General features: G+C 40.6%; 1 protein-coding gene across 3 annotated transcripts in view; it reads right to left on the reverse strand.

Moving 5' to 3' along the window:
• XYLT1 (xylosyltransferase 1) overlaps positions 1–25,426 on the reverse strand; it is a 201,437-nt gene that overhangs the window by 71,076 nt on the left and 104,935 nt on the right. For all 3 annotated transcript variants that reach the window (XM_086759729.1, XM_086759728.1, XM_086759727.1), the window contains one exon: positions 170–342. In XM_086759729.1, coding sequence (XP_086615855.1) covers positions 170–342 — 173 coding nt within the window. The remainder of the gene's footprint in view (positions 1–169; positions 343–25,426) is intronic.

The raw sequence follows: 25,426 nt of genomic DNA on the forward strand, positions 1-25,426 counted from the left end.
CGAGAAAGAAAAAAAAAAAAAAAAAAAGGAGGCTCCAAACATATAACAGATGGAGAGACAAAAAGTGACACGTACTCTATGTAGCAGAGCTAAAGAGAAGCTGAAGATGACAAAGGTGGGTAAACTGACAGATGGCAAGACAGGCAATTTATAACCAGTGATATATTACCTTGTCAACATGAATGTAATAAAAATGGTCTTTATGGTAAATAGCCTTAAACATGCGTTGGAGCTGCCGAGAAGCTCTGCCATGAACAACCAAGACAAATGCGATCCTGACTGGGTTGGCTGGCATGTATTCTACGGAGTCCTCATCCCACTGTACATTGTTGTTGGCTTTTCCTGTTCAAAAACAAAACACAGGACATCTCTGAGTGTATCTGCAGGGCAGGGGTGCAGAGATCAGTACACATTTCACCTCGGCTCTTTCACCAGAAACAGTTTCTAAGGGTAAGTGAGAACTCACAAGGGGTGCCAGCCTGATCGCACCCCTCTCCTCTGTCACCGTACAGGGTCACCACCCCATGGGCAGCAGCCTTCCCAGTCCTGCCTGCGTGCCTCAATCTGGTCAAGGCTGCAGGAACACAGATAAGTACCCAAGTGTTTATGAGTGGGACCAAACTCTACCTGGATGTGCACATTTGCATCTTCAAATGAATCACCTCAAAGTTTCTAAGCACTGTTCAAGTATTTTAAAAAATGCCAAGACCAACTTCCCCTCTACTCCCCCCAAAATGAAACCCCCCATTTATCAAAAGATGCTTGTTCCCATGACCAGCACAGCTCTGCTGAGAAGCTGGTGAAACTCTGCTACTTAACAGCTGCTGAGGATTCTCTCGACTGGTAGCATTTATTTGTAACAACAGATGCATCCTGGAACACTTAAGTGGCAACCTGCATATCTTCACTTCTTCATGTAGGAGAGGGGCTCTTACAATGCTATTTAAAATTTATGTTCATTTTTATTTTAACAGAGGAATTTCTAGTCTCCAGTTTCTAAAGCAAACACCACCAAAAGGTTAAGACAGGACGTACTGATTAACTGAAGAGCTGGAGGGACATTTTTACCCAGGAATTTAAAGTGCTTTGTTTTGGGTTTGTGTAACAGCTCTTCAACTCAAAAACATGAACACAACAGAAGAAAAATACAATTTCATCCAAAACTGACATTCCTTCTTTGCGTTAAACAACCTCTTGAGTGCTCCAACCTTGTAAGGAACTTTCTCAACAAAAATTATTTAGGAAGAACCTGAAATTTTGAATATAAGCAGAACAAGTAAGGAAAGTACCACAAAGCTCAAAAACTCCTTCCTGCCCCAATTTTCCTTTTGCATATTTTAACTTTTTTTTTCTTTTTTAAATGAAAGGCAATATCATTGTCTCAAAACTTTAGTCCCTTGCCCCTCCCCTGGCCCAACCTTCCCAACAAAAGCCTAGAGAGCCAATTAAGTGTCCAAGTGAGTTAGAGACAAATTGATGCCATTTAGCAGATTCCAGGTGTCCAGGGCAGATACTCATACTATCAGAGGTTAGAATTCCCTAACTGACCTGAATTTGAAGGGGCCTAAGCAAAAGACCCTCAGCAAACTTGGGAGTATAGAGATGGATCTTCTAACAGCTAATGAAACTCTCAGGTTTGAAAGAAGCATGAAACCCTGAGGAGCTCCTGGCTCAACCATCCTCTTTTCAACTTGTCACGGATCCTGTTTCTTCTTAAAAACACTGAGGAGTGTATCTGGGTAAGTCATACACAGTTTCTGCACTAGTGCCTCTTGGCTGTCCCCATTCTCCTCCCACCTCCATGTACCCACCATCTCAAGACTCCTTCACAGATAGTGCATATTTGCCAAGTGTGAAGAGAGAGTAAGCAAGAGGAAAAGACACTTTCCCCCAGGTTTTGGAAATTGAAAACTTCTGTTGATAGAAGTAAACAATACCAAAAGCTTTCCTTTTAAAAATATATTAATTACAAACCAAAAGTTGGACATAGAAAAAAGGGCTTTGCCTAATCCTTGTTGTTGCATCTTCTCCTTATTAAAGGGAGTAGCACAAACTCAGAAGAAATAGACCTATTAGAAGTTTGCAGAGCACTATTTCAGATTACCTAAACAATTTGATCCTCTTAACTGGACTGAAATGCCCTTGAGTAATTGCAACACTTCTTTTCAACAACCACGAGAGAGAGATCCTGCTGCAACAGGAGCAGCACATCCCGGAAACGGATGGTTTCAACATCTCCCATAAACCTCCCTTCAAGTTTCCCCTCCTCAGCAGCACTTCCCTAGCACACTTGCTTTACATCAGAATCTCTTCTTTTCATCCTGGAAGTCCAGGAAAGTTGTACATGTCATGGGTGTACCCAGTTTCTGGAGTAAGATTCTTTGCTGGACTATATAAGGGGCTAAAGACAGGAATATCCATAGATGCTGAGCACTAAAGAGTCTACAAAGTCCCAGAGGCTCACTGCCCCATGTAAAAGACCCTTATCTCTCTGCAGCTCCTCAAGGAACATCTATCTGCAGTAGTATTGTTCATAAATTAACGCAACTTCAATGTCCCCAGTTGTATTCAGACTACCCATTTGGAAATTTCCAGCCCCTTGTGTCACTCAACTTTAAATGGGACACCAACAATTAAAATGGCATTTCTTTAAAAAAATTTCCACCACTAACTCAATAAGACCTAGATGAACAACATTAAAAGATTAGAAGAAAGCTTAAATTTTATTTCTTCTATCATTTTCAGTTTGTTTATTACTGTCATTTACCTATGCTCTGTTCTACTGTTTCTCCTGCACAGCTGATGAGTTTCCCAGTGACGTGCTTGGGGCTTTTACACCACAACGGGGACAGAAAGGGGCTGTGAAAGAAAGAAAGCATTCTTGCAAGGAGAACTCTCAGGGGAATTAAGGGCAATCACAATTGCTATAACAATCTCTTTTTCTTTTAAGCTGCTTTGATGTCCCATGTATGGACTCAAATATTTTAGTGGTTTTCATTACATTTTTTGATGCCTCTCTTCTGAAATTAGTGGCTTTCTACAATGATATGTAGAAGGTGAGGGGAATTTAAAATAGCCATATTGTGGGTCTTTTATTTTAAACTAACTTGCTTTCAATACCCACACTATCATTTATGTAGCAATTAGGGAGAACAAAATCCACCCAAATTTTCATCTGTAATGCCACCCCACTTCATTGGGTTTCTCTAATAAATCCTGTAGTAACTTATGTTCCTCTCTTCTGTATTCCTACCCTAACCTCTTTTTTCCATGTTTCTTTTAGATTCAGGTATTTATAATTTCATTTTCACCTGCTTCTTTAATCTGATCCTATTTTTGGCTGCCTGGAACTTCATCAAGGTAAGAACGTTGTATTTTTTCCATATATCAGGATATCTGCTACTGCTGTGGCTGATTAGCACCCTCTATTTTGCAGACCACTCCACTGATAAAGAACAGCCTGGTTTGCAAATAGATGAAATGTGCAGGAAACATTCAGTGGAGTATCTGCTTACTAGAAAGTACAGTAGGACTTCAGAGCTGTATAAACCACGTCGAGATTCGAATAGTGCTAACCACTGCATTTCTACAAGATTTTCACGCAAATGCATACCAAAGTCTTGCACGTCATGTTAATACTGCCTTATTTATGACCTGCCTTTCATGTAGGAGCACATCCTGTTCCGAGTGTTAGGACATAAGACACAAAAGATGCATCAGATGATTTCACTTAACATCACACTATTCAGCAGCAATAAAAATGTAAAAGGATTTTAAGGGAGCACTTGCATTTGATGGCTACCTCAGTGCTGTCACTGCATTGCCATTTGCCACGTGCACCAAAGCTCTCTCAGGCTGGTAACCTGAGTGGCCTCCACGCTTGGTCCCTTCAGTCCAACAAAAAGCAGCTGCCAAGATCACTTTTCTCTCCCTGGTCCCAAACAGCCTTTGACAGTATTTTCAGCTCTGTACACTTTTCTCCTTGTTGCCCACCAGGTACAGAGGCGTCATGGGCAGCTTCATTCCTCTGCCCTCCCTACGCTCAGCCTTCACTAACACTTGTCACCTCTCCACATACCACCATCTGCCTTCCCAAGAAAAACGAGTCAAGCCAACACAGGAGAATTCCCATCTTCTCCTCCTCCCCGCTTGCTTGGGGAAGTCTCAGTGGGACTGGAGCTGCACCCTATCTCACCTGGAAACCTTCTCTGAGTATGTACAGAAATCCAGACTTACTCCCAATTTCTAACTGCCATTAGCATGGGCATTGCCTGTCGAGTGAACTTTTCTACACATTTAAGGATCTCCTTTTTTCTAGGGCAAGTTACACAGAATGCTGTTTTATAAAACGTACTAAGAAACACACAATCTTAAAACAAGGTAAAACAAAAGCCCAGAAGACTGTTGTTACACGTATATCTTGGGAGCACAGCTCCAGCCTCGGAAATAGCTTTGCACACACGAGTGAGTGGGGAGAGCCAATGGAGTGTCCTCTTTATGGCCATCCAGCACAGGTGAGACAGTAGCTCTGGTCTGGAAGCAGTAGGACTTGTCTTAAAACTTCCTCAAAGGTTGCCATTTCATTGCGCAAAGGAAACGATGGATAGAGGAGTGACTTCTCATGCTGCTTCGCTTCAGAGAAACCACCACATGGAACCTCAACAGAAGTGGCAGTGCTCACTCAGCTGCTAACAAACATTTTCTAGCCCTCGTATTTATCTTGCTATTCTACACTGGAAAAAAAACGTGGCATTTTGCTCTGTGACCAAGCGTCTTTCACAAACTTATTGAGAAAAGGAAAAGTTGCCTTTCTGGCTCACTGCTCGAAGCATGACAGGATGGACATCAACGTGTGTTAGCAGGAAAACCCACGCCTATTTTTGCAGGTAACAGGAGAATCTCAGCTCTGGTGCAATTTCAACTTGCGCTTTCTAGAGCCCAGAGAAATCAATACTCATGATTAAGAGTTTAATCTTGAACTATTGCAGTATTACTAAATGCCAGAATAATAAATGCAGTGCAATCATTTTAATATTTGTTGTGGTGCCACATTATGCTCAATCATCCACCCACATAACTCAGAGCCAGCCTGCTAATCTTTTACTTCTATTGCTAATTAATGAGATCATCAGACTTCTCTAGCACCACAAAGCAATCTTCTAATGAATTTTGTGAACCATATTTTTTTTGTGTATCAATTCATCAACTTCTGTTCTGGGCTTGGTATTGTCCTGGCTGTGCAACAGAATAACTGCACAGAGATACCTGGATGCCGCTGACTGCCTCTGAACACAGCTGCATGTGTACTCTGCCCTGACAGCACGAATCAACGGACAGAGGGCATCAGAAGAGTTATTGCTGTGTAGTTCAGCACACTATTTACTTCTATTACATCCATAAATGCAATCAGAAGCCCTGTCATTACAGTGGGAGTACTAGCCGTAACCACTCCGCAGAGCAGGAGCTCTGCAGTCCCTATTTAAACTCATTCCCTTCAGCAGGACCATTTCTGCAACAGCCAGCTGAGTGGCAGTGGCCAAACTCAGATTTCCACTATAAACTCCTTCTTTTCAATTGCTCACAACCTACAACAACATAGTAGGTCAAAAATCTCCAGGTTTGGCTTTCGTCTAAAAATGTTTTCCATTTCGGTTAGAGCAAAAACGGTTTTGTCTTGTTCAAATGGTGACAAGACTTAAAAAAAAAAAAAAAAAAAAAAAATCCGTTCTCTCATCTAGAAAATGCAATTTTTGTAACAGACCTAGTAACAGAAATAGTTGGAGTTATACAAAAACGAATAAAAAACTCCACTGAGCAATTTACCAGTAAGCCATCAGGACCTGATGATAAGTCTTTGTTTGAGGGCTTGATAATACCAAAATTTATCTGGACTTATCCAGAAGTCTTGCTGGAGTTAAGGCCCAATGATCCATCACAGTGTCTCATTTGCCATCAGGCTCGAGAGGGGATGTGTCTTCCCACAGTACCCTCCAGAGAAGACACCTTGCACAGGCAAGGTAACGCCCGAAGCACAGCGTGTGTTAATCACACTTAGATGAAAAAGCAATTTTTACTACGCCAGAACCTAGAAAACTATCTTTAGCAACATTAATCCCAACTTTGAGACGCCAATTTTCACCTCCAGTCTAGCAAATTATTCATTTGTTTCCATGGTGACCCTTGCAGACACCTTTAGTGAAAGAAAATATTTTAGGTGAGCACTGATTATTTTTTTTAAATGATTATTACTATTTATATGTAAAATGCCCACTGGTCTATTCACAGTGTAGAAGACCCCTCTGGCAAATAAGAGTATTCACCAAAAAGTGGGCTGAGCACTGTGTGTAATGTTGGTGAATACGTATACTGCCAACCAACCGGCCACACAGAGCTCTGTGTATCACAGACCTGTCAGACGTTTGGCTTCTTTTCGTGGGTTTTAACTTGCTCAGCAAAGTAGGAGAGGTGAAACCAGCAGAGATGATCTTCTGTGCCACTGTCACCAGCGCACAGTGATTCGAGAGGGATGCTCACGGTCTACAGAATGAAGTGTTGCTGGTTATGCTCTGTAGACTTCCTTAAAGTTGCTGTTACCCATACCTTTTTATCTGTGAGTTAGGGTTCAGCACTTTGGGTAAAATTTCAGAAATCATGCTGCCATTGAAAAGTGGATATTCAATTTTTTTGCAGTAAAGTTTTATCTCAACAATCCCGCTCCAGTATTTTTCATTCTCAGACTCTACCACGAATTGCAGAAGTAATTTATCATCCTCTTTAAGTTCATATGATCAAGTAACCCATAAGCAGAAATCAATGCAAGGTAGGTGGGAAGCAGCGAGACATAATTTACAAGCGCTCAACGACCAGTCCGTTTAACATTAAAGGGACAGATTTCAGCAATGTTCTTTCCACGCTAAGCGGAAGCACTGGCTTAAAACAAAGGGGCTGCTGATGTGGGCATTTTAAGTCTGCTTGAATCATTTCGGAGGGTGACAGTGTAAGCTTCGGGCAGTCAGAGGAGAAGAGCCATTGTCCAGAGCTGGACGAATTAATTCCCTTCAGGAGATCACTAGAAATTTCTCTGCAGAGAGTCTGTGAACTGATAAGCAGCTCTGCACACTTGCAGAATTTCATATAAAAAGGGAAACTCACTATCATTACAGATTGGGTTGAGTTCTGCTGCAACCCCTGTGCTGGAGAAACTTCAACCTTGTCTGTGAACAGAAAAGTAAAGTGTGTGATAGAAGGAAGGTAGGAAGATAGAGGACACATGTAGAACTGTTTCATATTCACAGCTGGATCATTAAGATGATGAATTATTTCTATATTTTCCCAAGGAAAAAAAAAAAAAACAACAACAACATAATTTTCTGTTTTGGAGTTTGAAAGAAAACATTTCCATCCCAGCTTTGCCATCCTTCTGTGATAGCTGTTTAACATTTGTGCTGTATGCACTACTTCCAAGACTCACTCAAGAACCCATTTGGGCAGGTATCACCCGTTAAGCAAATCGAGAAAGACACTCTGCAACAGAAAACTCTGTGGACATTTTTCACAATTTGAAGGATTCATTGTAAAGGAAGAAATATAAGAACTTTGAGAACAAAGACAGAAATATTCAGTATCACAAAATCTGTGAAAGTGGTTGGGATAACACAGGACTGTCAAAAATCAATCTCAGGTTACGTGCACGCGTGCTTGTGCGTGTGCTGTGACAGCACATTTATACCCACTAAATTTCAAACAAAACCAGGGAGCGTTTGCTTTGAAGCAGCCTGCCATATTTCAAATAAAAACTTCGTTCTGTCTTGCAGTCAGTCTTGAGTAGTTACTGAAACCATTTTTATGATTTGCAAATGACCGACTAATTATCAGATACTGCTGTACTGCACTTGCACCACACACTAAACTTAATTTACTACGATACTTATCTAGGCAGGCCAACAATCTCAATAACAAGCTCACTTTTCTGACTGTTCCAATTATGAAAATGGTAGTATTCCTGGGAGAAAAATCTCAATTACTTTTTGCTGGTGTGTGTTACCCAAGGATTTTCTCCCTTTTCCCACTGACTCTCATGAATAAATAAATAACACTCAAAAGCAACAGCAAATTAATTAATGTTGAATTAGAATGAATTTCCTAATAATAATATTTATCATATCAATTAACAGCCAATTAGCACACCATGATCAGTGTTATTAGGGTGAATACAAAATGCCTTCTAAGTGAACATCAGGTTATGTTTACAATATTCAGTGACATTACTGGACTTTAGAGAAGTAATAGAAAGCAGATCCAACAACAGACACAAATATTCCTTGCAAAGAGTATTCACTCCTCGTGTACCTTATACCTTAGTTTGACTTAACTTTTGGGTGGCTACACTCTTGGAAATCACAAAAAAAGAGAAAGACCACTACTTACAGGTACTTGTACCATTAAAGCCCTAAGAAAACGCTCTAATAAAAGAGAGATTTTTTCCAGCTTGGCTCTTGGGACTAACCAGCAGCCCATTCAGAGTGGGACTCTCAGCTCAGAGCTAAAACTTGTGGAGACCAACCAGCTAATCACCGAAACCAGGAGTTTCCACTATTTGCATTTTCTGGACACAGCTACAGCCATGCCAACAGCACTCTGGTTTCTACAAAACCAGCACCGCAGCACTGGGAGGTACCCAGTTCCTCTGGGCAGCTTGTTTGGCTGGTAGATGCTACGGGCCACCAGCACGCCCTTCCTGGAGAGCCCCCATTGCTGCTGGCAATGGAGCTGCCTGCAGTCCGCTGCCCCTCTGATCAGCAACAGTGGTGAGATTCATGCTGTCCAAGTGCAGAAACATAATTCAGCTGCCTAATTTAACACACTGGCCTCTCCAAACAGTCCGTGGAGACAGGAGGACTCTCTAAAGGCTGTTCAAGTGATGGCAATAGAGGCAGAATTGGCCAGAGTGGCAACAAGGCTCCTTTCTGCAGACAGACTTAGGTTTCTCCAAGGCAATAGCGGTGGACCACGTGTACATCAGTCTCCTCCTGCTAGAGTACAGCTGTTGCTTGGAGACATGGGTGATGGCAGCCCAGAGGTGCTCCCAGGTCCTGCAGTTTGCCTTAAGGACGCCTAAATTAGACTGCTGACTACTGATTCAGGTGGTCTGAATTACACATCAGAGGATGCCAGCCCTTCCGCTGCAGACGGATTAACATCCCAACTTGGACACCAATGACAGGCTCACCACTGTTCATGCCAAAACCAACAATGGGCTTTAGGGTCAGCTCTTCTCTACAGTGAAGCACTTTTCTCCCTTCTCTGCTGGAAGGGCCTTTAGATTTCTCATGTAGGACAAGAAGATACAGAAAACATCCTTATTTCAGTTCAAACTTTCTCTTCTGCTTCAAATCATCAGTAAGTTTAATCCTCCAAGGAAAAGAAACTGGAAAGCCAACCAGTTACTACAGAGGAAGAAAGGTATATGTTAAACCAGAAAGTGATGGTATACACGTGGCAAATCCCAAGCAGAACAACAATTGAGCCTTATCAAGGCTCACGCCTCAAATTAGCATTTGAAACGGCCTTCGTTAATTCCAGCACATGTTTATGTGTTTGCAGTGTGTTTGGAGACTGGCACATCTGTAACCTTTACTCCAAGTGTTCCTGCCATGCTCACAGCACAAATAACCAATAAGGAGTGTAAACATAAGCAATTACACAGTTAAAATAAGTCTCTACTTCACATCATCTCCCAGGAAATATTTATGCACTGCTGAGATGACCAAGAAATGCATGGGTAGATAAAAGCATTTTTGTTACCTGCCTGATCAGTGTCTTCCCATCTTGTTTTACTGAGCTGTCATCTTTCAAGTTGTATGTAAAGTATCTTTTCCCCAGATACTCTTAAGAAATGAACAGTTAATCATTATAATCAGCTTGTGTAAAGCCAGGATCAAGTTAATTCATACCACATGAAGATCTGGTCTGCTAACTCAAAATTAATCCTTCCTTTGAGATTCCCATTACATCTGTCTCCTATTTTTCGAATGAAGAACTGGAAGGACAGAGTCTGCCTTTATTCTGTGCCCAAGATAATTATGAACATAATGTTGGAAATAGAACAAAACAGTGAAGACTTTCACAGGTACTTAACACAGCTAGTTTGAAAAGGTCTAGTTAGATACCAAGAATAAAGACTAACACTAGCAAAAGCGAAAATAAACCTGCAAACCTATGCCTTGTGTTCGCGTGTTGTAAAATGTAAAAGTTGAGCCTTATGTTTTAGCTGACACCAGTTGCACTGCAAGTGAAATTAATAGGAATTTCACAATAGAGCTAGAAGAGAGAGAAAAGATAAATAGCACATATGTGAGCAGATTCATGCCAAAGCTGTCAGGCTTTGCTTCCTGTGCATCCCTTGGAGTTAAGCTTTACGGATTTCAAAAGCTGCAGGGCTGGGACACAGCTGAGCACTTTTAAGAATCTCAATGTGGCAAAAAAAAGATGTGTGAGACATCAGATTAATGTCTGCGTATGTGCCACAAATACATACATGCTTTGTGTGTGTATACACACACTGCATACACTGGTGGGTTGGTTAAAAAATAATTGGAATATTTAAACTAAAATGCCACACCTAAAAAACTAGCTTCCCACAGAAATATTCAGAGTACACATTTTTTCACCATGTTTGCTGACACATAATATTGTCAAATATCCTTCATGTCAAAGGATACTGGTAAGCAATGGTTTTCCCAACTGACTCAAAGCAAATCTCCTCCCAAGCAAGAGCTGCAGAAGCACAACCATTCTGCTTCTGCAGGCTTTCCCCCGTAGCACTTGTGATTTCTTGTTATCTCTGGTCAGCAAAACCAGCATGATACAGGGACATTAGCTCCAGTGCTAGCAGGTTCACCTCCAGCTCTGCAGATGTCAAGGCTCAGCTCAGCTGGTACTCCCAGCAAGATGAAGACATTTCCAGCCTCCCTGCTTCAAGTTCCCCAGCTTGCGATAAAGTCCCTTCGATGAGCAGAAGTGGGAACCATTACACAGGAATTAGAGCACTAAATACTTTTCAAAGATCCGTGCCTTCCCTTAAAATTGGCATTCATCTATATGATGTTTTATTTTTCTCTGTATTATGTGCATTGAACAAGCTAATTCTGTGTAATTTAAATTTCTAAGGAAGTTCATAACATTATCTTGCCTGCCTCATGCTCCCTATATAAAGCACTTCTCAGTTGTCCATCTGAATAGTAACCCATGAATTATTTTAGCATTCATCAGCTCTTGTCCTTCAAGAAAGCCTGCTACCATATGCACTACTTAAAGAATAAGCGTGAATAATTTTACCCAGCGGAGAAGAAAAAGTGGACCAATCTCCTCTTAGTGTCAGAGGAATGCAACATAATTACGTTATGACATTTCCAACAGCAAATAGATTCTTTTGTAAGCAATTAACACTGGGTCCTTTGGCAGACTTCAAAAGATTGCTCACGTAGATATTTGAATACTAAAGAACACGGCTTACATTAGCTAGTTTGTAACATATACGGACAGGTCAGAACTGTGGGTGCTCACACCCTCTAGTCCTCCTCTCGGGGCAGGGGGGACTGAGAGGGTGTGGGAGGCTGAGAGAGAGTAGAGGCTGAGGAGTGGGAGGCTGATAGAGACTAGAGGCTGAGCAGGGGTAGGAGGCTTAGAGAGTATGAGAGGCTGAGGGAGAGAGCAGAGGCTGAGCAGGGGTGGGAGGCCGAGCAGGGGTGGAAAGATTAGAGGGTGTAGGCACCCTCTCGGCCACCCTTATATTGCTAAATTGTTCATTGACATAGAAAATATTCAGGAGGTAAACATGCACATTTTCAGAAAAAACAAGCACGAGTGACAGTAACTACTCTGAATCTAATTAAAATGGAGAATTTTGGTTTGTGCACCCCCTATTACAACCTACATCTCTTTCCTCGGAGACAGGAAAGGTAGGGCTGTGCTCTCCTTCCTGGCTGGAATGCTTTCCAGAAGCTGCTTCTGATCAAGAGGGATTAGTAAAGATGGTTTAAGAAGAAAAATCATTGAGCATTAATCCTCTAAACATTTCATAGCCAACATATCTTTAATACAATCCTTCTAATCCAATTAGGGTGCCTTGAAAATCATATCTTGAATTCCATGCTTCACTGCGATCGGTTCTGTGCGAGTGAAACATCCATTTACAAGACAGCTGCTAAATGCCTTCTCCGCTTTCCAGACAGCTCTCCACCCTTCGCTGCAACTAAACCCAAACCCGGTCCTCGAACAGGCCAACCCCAGTCCTGCAAGCACCATCAGCAGCAAACGTCTGCCCTAACACATTTATCAGGGTGACCATTCCCAGCAATTTCAAAAGCAAGCTCACCACACAGAAGAGAGATTTTAAATATTAGGATCTCTTTCATTCATAAACATATGTAACTAAATATGCACAAGAAGATGAAGACGCAATTTTAACTCCCCATTTCACACCTGAGTATCAGTTACTTGGAAACATCACTAAAAAGAGTGAGTGGACTGCACAGCCTTAGTGGGTGGGTACGGATGCTGGCCCTTGAACCATTCAAACATTCATCCCTTTGAACCAGTGGGGAAAACAATTCCTAATACAATGTTTTCACAAGCAAGGAATAAATTACTGTTCGTTAACTGAGCCTGATTTTCTAAATGTTCTCATGAAAATTATTTGGATTGGTTTTCACAAGGATGTATATTCACACTTACATTCATGGGCAAAGAACAGAAACAAACAGTGTAGTCTTGTTGCTAAAATAAAGAACTTTCACTCTATTACTCCATCACAGTATAAAAAGATCCCATTAACATATCACTAGAGGAAAACAAAGGAAAAATCAAATTGCTGGCAAAAGAAATTGCTCAACAAAAGCAAAATAAACTGATTTTTCTGTATTTCACTACACATTTCAGTTTTGTTGTTAAAAAAATGTGCAGAAAAATGTCATTTTACTGACTAAATAAGTTACTGGCTGCTTTTAAAAGCATCTGGGGAGAATTTGCATGTGCAATACATTCTTGCAATAACACTGTCATTTATAAACCAGAGTTATAGATTCCTCTCCATTTTAACAAGGATGTGATGCCCCTGGATGTAAAGGGGCCGCTTAAACAGTAACGTGTAGAAGAGTCCGCTCTATACTGTCAAAGATTAATGCCTGTGCTATTTTTAAAGGAAAAAAATATGGACAAAACTAATAATGGATACTATTTCTAAAATTATTTTGGCTCCGCTTCTCAGAGTGTCTTCCCATTTTGCAGCTCCCCACTTCACGTCAGCAGTAAGCGGCACTAAATGTGGCATTTACTTGCCATTTACTGTGGCTGGGACTGATCCTGCTCTTCCAGCACAGCTGCCCATGTGCTGGCAGCATTTTAGCAGGACCGTGGCTTCAAAAAGGCTCTGCTTGTGCGCAGCTCACCCAACACCACTGAACTTGGGGAGTTTGACAGAAGAGGGCAGGATGCATTAGCGTATTCTCTAGGAACAACTTAACGATGCAGCGTACTATGAGACAGGGCACATGTCCAAGCAGTTATGCATTTTAATTAGGTAAAAAGCAAGTGCTAAAAATGCTTTGAAGCTCTAGATGTAATTCAGTAGCCTTGGCTTCCAATATATATTTTTTTTTTCCTGCCACCTGCTCACTCTTACACTAGCTACTCGACCACACCTTATCACAAGACGAGGTTGAAAAAAAAAAAAAAAAAAAGGAAAAAAAACCAAACCTTGCATTCAGATGTAATTCAGTTCCTCCTCCTCTAAAAAGATAGAGCCTCAAACTAAACAAATTCATTCACAAATTGGCTTTTATGGTACAGTAGGACATAAAAATCATAAACTGGAAACAAAACTGCTAAGCAAAACTAATTTAGGAGATGAAAAAGTGTGAAACACAAGAAACACCTCACAGATTGTAAAACGACATGTTTATTTAAAAAAGGGACCAGGGAAAATAAGAAATATTGGCAGAGCATAGCAGCAATAACCAAAAGACTCACTGGCTGTCAGTTGGTTAAAGCTTGCCATTAACAGCAGGCTCCTGGACTGAAGAGCAAGAGCTCCCCACTTCTCAGACACAGAGCACCTGAGTGACAGCAACTAAATCAGCACGGAGGGTAGGTTAAGCCAGTCCTTCTCATAATTAAAACTATGAGTATCCTCAGGAAGAGGAGGATGAGGAGGTTGAGGGGGAAAGAGAGACATGGAAAAAGACCCAACAGGTTGGTTGCAAAAACAGTTATATCCCTCACTATCTGCAAGGGTAGGATCAGGATCTTAATGCCAGCACCTCAACTATAGAAAGGTACAAAATCACAGCACCGGAGAATCAAGAATCGTTGAGGTCTCCAGTTATAGCAAGGTCTCCACTTACTACGGCAGCTGCTGCTGCAAACACTTCCGCGTGGCTCTGGTCTATCGGGAATTCATCCTTCTCATAGCTTAAAAGCTAAACCCCACAAAGATCATTTTTAATTGTAGCTAAGGATAGATATTACTTTTTAAGGCAAGGAGTTAGTTAATGAGTAGTAGCAATGTAACTCTTCTCAGTTCATGTGTTGAATTCATTTCAATCCATCTCCTGCTATGCAGCAGGAGTCACCCATCTGAAATCAATGGAGAATCAGCAGTGTAAAATTAGTATCAAAAGAGAATTAGCATGTCTGAGCCAAATTCTGCTCAGTTTGCTCATGTTCCAGCTCTGAACAATTCTTGATCTATATAAATGCAGATTAACTTTGAGCTTCCTGAACAATCCTCGTTTCAGCTAAAAGAATCAAACACAACCGAGCTGCAATTTCCTTCAAATACAATTTCTTTTCCAATATCTCTATTTTGACATTAAAGGAATGATGAAAAATCTCTTCATATTAGTTCCCAAGACAGCATTGCTAGAAGGCAAACCGTTTATCCATACACACACCACACTCTCTCTTCTTTGTCCTGTGAGAGTAACAGGGCAGAGCCCATCGCCCAGCCTCCATCGGAACGGAGGCATTTTGGAGGATCCCTCTCCTTGTGCCTCAGTGATACCTCCCTCCAGAAAACTGCTCCCTACCAATCTGAGTGCCTGGGTCCTGCCACACTCGCTCGAAGTGAAGGAAGACTGCAGATCTGATTACTACTGTTCAAAAATAAGGGACAACACAGCCTGCTGAGGATGCTTACACGTTTTCAGTGGTATTTAACTTAGTTTTTCCACAGGCAAAGTCATGGTTCCTTAGCAGATTCTGCCATGTCTCCTTTTACAGTTCAGCTGAACTTTAATTCATGTTAAACAATCCCTTCCCTTTCTGTGTTAGCATTCATTTTAATGGTACTGCTTATTGTGAATTGAATGATGTGTTTACCATTACCACTAAAGCCCCATGTTGACAGAAGAAACCCAGAGAAAATATAGCTTCAAGATATTTGCTCTGAAGAAAATCTTTTAGAGTACTTCAGAATATTATTTTAGACTAGAGAAAGTAACAAGAAAAAGTAGTTTACTTATCACACTGACCTTACTGTCACAGTAAGTACCATTCTGTCCTCAATGTAAAACCACTTTTAATTTCTGGAATGATCTATGAAAACTAATTCCATGTCTTATGACACCAAATGCTTACCGTTCAACAAGATGACTTTCATAAAGTTAAAGACAACATCTGAAATAGAATGCCTGTTTGCTGGCAACCCTTTCATTAGAACAAAATCACCCTCCAAATCCAAGTCAGCTAGTATGGAAAGGGTTAATATTATGTTAATATGAAAAAGTATTGAAAAATAACAATTACACCTGACACTATAATTACATTGCCCTGGTGTATAATCCCAAAAGAACACACAGACCTTTTGCCAAAGGTGATTTGAGTGTTAATACGAAATCCAACGTGTGCTCGTTTTAATTACATATGTGCCTGCTGAGAACATATGATAGAGTCCAAAAAGCTAATGCACTGCCAGCATGACAGCAGGAACTGATATTAAATCTTGCACACCAAGTAAGTCTTCCAGATTACCAACTACCACACAAAAATAGTACGCATTGCAAATGCAGCAATCAGCATGAAAGTAAAATGCGAACAAAATGTTGCTAAAGAGAGCTCAACGCTGAGCCAGCGGTGGGTCTATGACATATCCAAACAGCAATTCTTTCTCTTCAAAAGCAGCAGCATTCAGTTGGTCTAACTCTAACCCCACTTACACCAGGTTTGCACTTACCTTCACCACGTTGATCCTCACCGGCACCACAATAAAGTGGCGATGTTGTTGTCTATAAACCTCATTAGTTGTTAAAGTACACGCTTCAACTGCCAATTCTCTTCAGCAATACATAACAGCAGTTTAAAGAAGAATTTTTTTTTTATATATACTTATCCTTAAATTTTCTGCATTTGAAAGATATTACTGAGTGCTTTTGTGTTCTCTTCTCACAAGCTCCTGATAGGCTTCTGGCACTGAAATCATGTTGAGGGTCACTTTATGCCTCTTAACCCACCCTAGCATGCTAACGTGTATTTTGATTTATTTATAATTAATTATGGACATATTCATGCATCAGACAGTAGTTTCTAAAGAAAGTGCCTGGAGCACGAAGAGGAGAACCCAGAAGCTCACACTGGTGAGCTAACCCTGGGGAAACGAGACATAAACACAATTTTGAAGACTGCAGAGACCCAGCCAATACTTCTAACTGCATCTTTACCTGCTTTTTTGTTGCTTTACTGATGCATTATTAATTAATAACTACTGAGCCTTCCCAACAGAGCATTTTAAATAACAGCTGAATTTATTTATGGATGATTATGAATCATAAAGTACGTCCACATGTTCAAAGCAATAAACAGACCCAGGTAGGGAGCCTGAACTGCTGAGGAAACTGCTCTTTGAAGCTTGAAGTTTTAGGGATGCTAAATGCCTATTGTGTAGTATTACACAATTTCCAGCCTAGCTTAATCCAATTAATCTGAAGAAATATAGGATTTTCTGCATTTTGTCTCAACATAGGAAATGCTGTTTGAAAAGAAGATGATGGTATTTTAGAAAAGCTGCAGGGTCGGTTAGGTTCACAGCTTTATCCAAACGAAGCTACGTCAATTGAGGCCAGCCAATAATTATCATTTTCAGTTCTCAACTAAGATAATGAAAAGAAAATTTCCAAATCACAATTATTTCTACTCAAGATTTATGCAAATGACAAAATATGTTTCATCAGCTTTGAAACGTATTAATCAGGGATGGTGCAAGGTTTTTATCTTCTGCTTGAAGTCTGGACAAACTCAGAAAGTTCTGAAGGTTTATTTAGGGCAGCTTTGTGCTATTGCAGCTGGATAGTTTTAGATATAGGTTGAAATTAATTTATAATACTTGAAGATGAAAACTCATTTGGCAATCCTATTTATCCATATGATAATTTTTTCCATCTCCACCTCAAAAAATAAAAAGCCTCCTGCTATTCAAAGAAAATTCCAGCATCAGTGTTCAACAATATTGTCGCCTTTAAGGTGAAAAGGACTTGCACTTCCCATTCACTCTTCACTAGGTTTAGTTACCATCTGAATAAGTTGGGTTTGTTTTTTTTTTTTGCCTGTTGACTGTGCTTAATATTTCTTTCCGATGTTTAAACTGGTACGTAGACAGCAAAAGGGCAGCTTCAGCTGTGCTTACTGATCCTGTTATCTGCCTTCAAGATAAATAATCCAGGCCCTTGCCATATAACATCTGGTAGATGGGAAAAGAAACCCAAATTATCTATATTGTTTTTCGGACGATGCAATAAAAATTATTAGTCTGTATTTAGGCAAACTCTAGACAAGAGAACATATGCGACAGGACATGCAGGACAGAGCACAAATGCACCAAAGCTTCACAGTACGTGGGCAGCTTCAATGGCCATTTCCATGGGATCAGTCTTATCCACTAGCTCTGAGGCACAAATCCAAATGCCATCCTGTGGTTTGGTTTCCAGCTCTTCCAAGGCCACGTTTCTATTCTACTGATGCTCCACGTACCTTCTAAACCCTGAGCACAAATCAGTCAAAGGTAGGCTTAGTCATCTGGAGTAGATGCTCGGCATACGGAGTAGATGCTTGGCAGACAAAGTAATTGTGGCTCTTCTCTTTGCCTCCAGAAAAGAGCCACGCCACAGATTTTTGGAGAAATCTGTATGTGCCCTCTGAGGACAACCAGCACGTGAATGTCAACTCACCCCATTCCGTGTGGTCCTGGTGAAAATTTTTACTCTTCTTTCAAAGCAAACAGAATTTGCTCTCAATTCCCCAAACTACTACTATACTTTTTCATTCTAATATTTCTTTCTGTCTCCTAATCTTAATTCTTCTGGTTTATGGCTCAGTCCTTCTACAGGGATTCATAGCAAATAGAAAGAATAATATCTTTCCTACTTTCCAATATTAAGATGGATCATTATTCCTCCTGATATGTTAGAAGATATTTATCAGTTTGAGTTATGAGGCCTTTCTGACTGTGAAGATTTAAACATCGATTTAATGCCAACTTAAAGACTCCTAAATGTGTAGGAGATTGCATTAGATAAATAATTTAACAATAAAAGGTATATCAAGGCAGACATTATTGCAGCCTTCCACTAATCAATCACCATTTTCCATGTTTATCCAATTTTCATCTCAAGGCTCTGCACATCAAATCGCCTAGACATATACTACACAACTGAAATAACTTCATAATTGAATAGAATTGCAGAGCCACTAAAATTCTCTAATATCAAGATAGTTGACATTATGTTAAATATTGGTTCAGTTCCATAGGGTAATAAATTCTGACCTAAATCCAATCTTCCATGGATAGCTGATTCATAATGAAAAATTACTGTTTTGTCACTTTACCTTAGGGAATTTACTGTAGAAACTAATACAGAACTGGGCAGGCTTTGAAACGTATGATAATTAAAAACACAGTTCCCTTCCTAGCCTCCCTGAAACAAAGGGAACAGATTTGTTTTGGCCCAGATATATCAGACATGCTAATAGCTACCAGACCAAGACAGAAAGTAACTATTGTGCTTTTCCCAGGTCTCTAACGCAGAATCAATCAATTGACACACTGCACAACCGACACCTCTTACAGCAGCCATCAACCCAGGTTTCCACAAGGTTGGTCGAGGGCTTACTCTCTAGTTAGTGCCCACATGGTTGGTTTATGATGTGGCATAATGGAGCATATTTTTGCTCTCTAACAACCTCTCTGAGCAATCACACCCCCAGGTGATAACATAATAAATAGACTTTGAAAAATATTCTTTCATCTTAGGGACAACAATTTTTTTTTTTTCTTCCCCTAAATGAGACTTCTGCTTGGATGGATTCCAGTATAACTCTCTAAGACATTTCAAGCTTGCACTAGGGCTCTCTAATATCACTCTTATTTCTTTCCTATTTTTTTTGCAGTCTGCAGCAACAGAAAGTAAATATTAAGAAAAACACAAAGCTAATCCTGTCTGCATGTTTGGCAACTTATGCCTACAAATGGCCACAAATGATAACATGTGAACCTATGTGCTAACTGCAGCCTTTTCGTTGTAAACGATGGAGCTGATTCTAATGGGACTTCTCATTAAGAAGATCCAGAAGGGGACCATTTTGAATATATTTCCTTTTGCTGACTAGGTGAAGAATGCTAGACATGTCTGAAGCCTCCATGTAGTACTCCTTGGGAGCCTGACAGAAGTGATTTTTCCATTTGCTTTTCAGGGATCTGCTGGTAGAACATTTTCAGAATCAAAGTTGCCATGAAACTGTTCTTATTCCGAAAACACTGGATGGATGTGCTTTGCTTTGGACTACACACTTCCATTGACTGGTAAGACACCAATCCCCAGCCCTGAATGCCTCATTTCTCCTCATTATCTTTGCTTGCTCCTGTAGGAACAAAACCAACTTATTTTTCCTCTGTGACCTTAAAATTATGGAGATAGAAGCACATAAGAGAAATTTTAAGGTGCAGTGACAAAAGTTACTAAATAAAGTTACTGAAATAAGACATAATTTAAGCGAGGTGATCAAAGCAAGGGCACTATACATCAGTTAAACCTCTAGCCCACTTTGTTTTTATTACTTCATTGGAAGCTTAGGTTTGTGTTCACCCCTGGCAGAAAATGGTAGAATTATTTACAAAAACACATCAGCTCCATGTAGCCTCACTCTGCTGTGGCTTGGCAAAGCCAGTGTGTGTTATGTACAAGCCTTATTCACAGTTAATCTCAGTAGCTCTATTCACAACTCATCTCAGCCACACCTCTCATTGGCCATTTGCTTACTCTGGCAAGGTGAGCACTGGAGCCAGGCTGGGTTCTCCTGCCCAGCTTTCCCTTCTGTAAAGGAGGATATTGCTTATGATGCTTTTGAATAAGCGACCAACACAAATGTGACCCTCAGACAGAAAGAATGACTTTGGGATGGATCCTCAAACCTGGTCACAGACTTGCAGGCAGATTAGTGAAATCATTTCAGGGCACCTACACCTAGGTCCCATGCAAAAAAAGAAAGTATAAGCAGGTAAAACATGTACTGCAGTAAACTACTCCTTTAAAATTCCCTTTTCGTCTCTACTGTGCAGTAAATTACCCAGAATGAATCACAGCCCACAAACAGATGGAGAACATGAAAATGGTATTGTTCTGTTTAGTCATCCTACTCTCAAGCTCAACAATATTACGCAGCACAGTAACACCGCATACACAGAGGCTTTGAGTCTGAAAGTAGCATGGTTTAAAACACTGCATGGTTTAAAACACTGCACGGTAACATCCATTAGCTGGATGGAAACCTTCATTTCCAATAAAAACACAGGTGAGTACGAAGGGAGACTGCTTAAGCTGCTCTTTACAGCTGGTCACAAACAAAGGTGCATTCTCACCAGCAAAGCGTTTATCTTACAACTTCTAAGGAGTTAACAAATGAATCAAGATCTCAGCAAAACACTTCACCGTTAGCTTGGGCAAGAAAGTCTCCACAAAAAAGAAGCAATCACCTTGCAACAAAGAGAATGATACAAGCAATTGTATTGTAGTTACATGGAGGGCTGCCTTGAACTTCAGTCGAGTAGTGAGGTTTCCAACGAGATTTGTAGAAGATCCTTTCAACAGACAGCTTTTTTTTTTTGTGGTGCCTCCTGACAAGACCCTCAACTGTTGTAGACTATCATGCCTCAAGGACAACGGGTTATTAAAATAAGCAAACACAAGCCAGAAGAATTAGCAAGAAAGTGGGAGATGAGGTCTGTACATGAGCTTCTTTGAGCTGATCCACACAAAGGCTATGTGATATTCTTACTGTATCATAAAGATTTCATGTTCAAACTCACAAAGCTGGCCCCCAAACCAGCAGCATGACAGAGGTCAGAAGGGTGTCCTCCTACAAGAATATTCATTTGCCATGGCAGTGATTCCTCAAAGAATAATGCAAGGTAAGGAGAGCAGTGTCTCAATAAAAGCTTTTCATTCATGAGGACACAAGCTCCTGGCATAACTCAAAGGCAGAATCCATACTGCTGTTAATAAAAATGTGTGAAGTTGAAATCTTTGCTGAATTTCACTGCCTGTGGAGAACAACACAGTCCCTCCAAAACACAGCCAGCATGTATACACAGCAAAGATGAATAGAAAACTTGAAGCCAAGGCTGAACCGAGCCTTTGTATGTTTACTGACAAGCTTAATACGTACCACCCACTGACAACCTAAATGCACCCACTATCCTCAGTCTAGACAAAGCACATTATTAAGAGGCAGAAGGGCCTTTCTTCAAAACTTTTAACACCCAGAAAAAGTTGTAGCAGCACAACAGGAGGTGGTGTGGCACGAGAACGCAGCCACTGGAGTACAGCCGATGCTCTCCTAGCAGCACTGCCCACAGAAAACTGTTTTGTCGGAAGAACAGAAACATGGAGAAATTCTGTTTTAAAAGGGAGCAAGTGATTCAGTTCTGCGGAACAATCCTACAAATTTCACAAACTGAAAGCACATATAATCACTATTCAAATTATTTTCAATAAACTGCAGAGTTTGATTTAATAGACAATAATTTCCTGCAGTATAATTCTGGGGCTTTTTTAATTTTTTTTTTTTTCTCTGTTGGCTTAAATCTCCCACCATTCCAGTGACATTCACTAGAAGAAAACTGATGGGTAAGCCCTGAACACAACAGATGGTATTGATGATCCAGCTTCAGCAAGCTCCTGGAGAAAGGACTGAAAACTTCTCTGGCCTCCCTGGAGGCTGATGAGAAAACTAGAGAAGGAAAATGATGGACCTTTGCCAGGGACCTTTCAGTAGGGCTAGGACTTTAAAACCAGTATAGAAGAACTGTAAACAGAATACTTCAGAGTTTAATATGTGTTAAACTAAGCCCAACAGTGACAGCAGTAGATACTGTGAGCTGGGAGTACCTCTGTTCTTCCTTACAAAGGTGCCAGTCAGGAATAACTTCTTTGACACAACTAGATGACAAATCAGCGACATATCATGGATATTAAAATAGTGAGAGTAGAGAATCAGGGCTATTCACTTCTAATACACACTCAAACTATCAAAGACAATCATTTATTCAGAAGACTAAATTTACATTGAGCAATTTAAAAATCTTTACCAAGGTTGCTCAGCTACAGATTCTTTTCATTGACTTTTTCTATAGAAATCGGGATTACCCAGGGAGAAAAAAGACTGATGTTTTAAAACTACCTTCTGCATAAGAAATATTTGCAACAGAAACAACTAAATTATGGTCTGAAGTCTTAACATGGCATTAATGTCCTGTAAGATTGGCTTCATGCCTAGACTGTAGGCATTTTAATTCAGAGTACATCCCTTAAACAACTCTTCCTCATTTCCAAGGAAAGACATTACAAAACAGCCACTGGTCTCATGAAGCCCAGCGACTCATGGAACACATTAAGTAAATGTACCCGTTCAAAAACCTGCTTGAAAAGGGGTGCATTCCCTTTAGTGATATACTTAAACCTGTAACAAACTCTGTAAATAGTTAAGGTATCTGTTTCAAGACGCCACAAAAGAAGAAAATTCTTTGCCCCAACTCAGAAGGAGGAAATTAAATGTCACAACTTTTCCCTCCAATTATTTTAAAAGTAATACAGTCAGTACCACTGACTTCAAACCAAATTGTGGCAGCCTTGAGCCGCAGCTAGTATGGGATTTTTGGGACATGACACTTCCCCATTCTCAAAATAATAGTTCTCCAGCTGTGGATTCCTGTGAAAACACAGTATTACTTTTTTAAGTAACGGTACTTAAAGAAATGCAACGGTAAGAAAGGCAGAACTGCATTTCTAGCTACTCGCCCCAGCAATCTCCCTGTGTCCTTGGGGATACTTCAGGCCTAAACTAAAAAACAAACCTGAAAGTTGCTGTTGCCTGCTTAGAATTAGCACATAACAATGACACTCTAACACAGTTTTGTTGCGGCTGCAAAGTCAAATTAGGAAAGAATACAACAGTGAGGCTGCTTGTGCAAACTTAACTCAAACTCAGTTCAGTACTACTGGGCATTCACATTGCACAGCCGCTTACAGGGGGAAAGGAAGTTAGGTTTGCTGGTTTTGGGTTTTTGGTTTTTTTTGGAGAAAGGGAGGGTGGGTTGGTTTGTTTGTTTGGAGTTTTTGGGTTTGTTTTTTTTTTTTTTTCCCTTTTTTGTTTTTTTCCTTGTTACCTTCCCCAGCTCATACCACTGTACCAAGAATTTTCTCTAGCCATCGTTGTATTTGACTCTCTCCCCTAACACTCTGTCCACACATTTCAGGATCACTGTGAAGAATTAGCTGTCACTTAAGTACTTTGATTTGATCTCTGTACTTACACAGTAATCTCTATCAAAATATTCACTGAGCTTCTGCTACCCTTGTGCTCTCTTCCCAGGAGGTTTGCAGTGAGGACATACTTAGCTATTACTCTCTCCCACGCTTGCCCACGCTCCCCTTTTAATGTTTCATAAAACGATATCATTTTCCAAAACAGAGGCTTGGTGAGAACTAGGGCTGCTGACCATAAATTTTCCAGCCCTTCTGTATGCACTGCTCTCAGCATTTCCTTAAGACACCATTTGTCAAGATGATTTTCTGCAAGCCTGCTGCCCTGGCTTGTTAGGACCAACTCTGCAGCTGCCAGATCCAGAGGTGACCAGACAGACCTAACATGAAAAAACGTGACCAGACAGTAGCACCACATGGAAAAAAAGAGAGGAACATCAGTCTGATTTCATTCTCCCACTTCTAAACTTGCAGATGATCTAGAAAAAAAATTGTCTGTATTTAAATGAAAGGATTAATTGGCACAGACACCTAACACAGTTTTCCTCTCATTGAATTTCTTCTGGAACCAAAGCTGAAATGACGCAAGACAGTGCCAATTCAGCCAGCCCGTGCTTATGACGACCTTATTTTGGGGAGAAGAATCTCTCAGCTCTGCGACATCACAAGCTCACCCATCCCTGAGAAACACCAGTCTCCTGTCCTCTACACTGCAGCTGTCCCCAGATAGGCAGGGAGGTGTCAAAACAACGACATCCTGTTTTCGGATGCCACAAGGACATTTCTAGCAATTCCTGTTCCCTTACAAGATGTACGCAGAATTTCCTTCTGCAAAGAAACTTGTCCAGTTTCTGACCCGCTGGCCACATCCAGTTTCTGAGGATAACTCATTCATTTGGCCCTCTGCCCAGGGTGCAGCTCAGCTGTGAGCAGGGGAAGTGTTTTGGCAGCTCTTACATCAAGGTTGCCTTATCACTGCCTTCAAATAATGGGAACGCACCAGTCACCCAGCAGCAAGGCAGGGAGCCCTGTGGTAGGACGCCCACCTGCACGTCCAGTCTGGTGACGGGGGCTTATGTGCACTTTGGGTCCTAATGTTTACATGCATTTTCATCACATAAATTATATACTCCAGTCCTCGTGCATACAGTGAGGTAGGGTCCATTTTCAGCCAAAACAATGAAGTATCTCTTGATCACTTACATGCTAATTTTAACTATCCATATTTCCACATGTGGTCACAATAAAAGTTAATCTGAGAATCACTACCAACATACATTCTTCCTGAGATCACATTTTTCTCCTTACAGTGCCACAGCTTCACTGATTTTATTAGAGTTGGTTCTGCTTTACACATATAAGGGGAGAGGAGAGCCACACCACTTATTTCACAAACTCATTTTGCCTAAAATGCAAGTACTAAATCTTGAAACAGTCCTTTATAATGAAAGTAGGGCTGGAAACACGGTTTCCAGAACAGAACACAATCTCTGTACACGGTGTAATTACATCTTAGCGTTCTGCAGAACACCAGTGTATGGCTTAAATGCTATTAATTGTAAGCAGTTTTGTTCCACAGGATGTTGTTCGCTGATAACTACTCAATTAGGGTTATTTTG

Source organism: Chlamydotis macqueenii, chromosome 15 (genome assembly GCF_036417535.1).
Source record: "Chlamydotis macqueenii isolate bChlMac1 chromosome 15, bChlMac1.mat, whole genome shotgun sequence".
Taxonomy (NCBI): Eukaryota; Metazoa; Chordata; class Aves; order Otidiformes; family Otididae; genus Chlamydotis; species Chlamydotis macqueenii.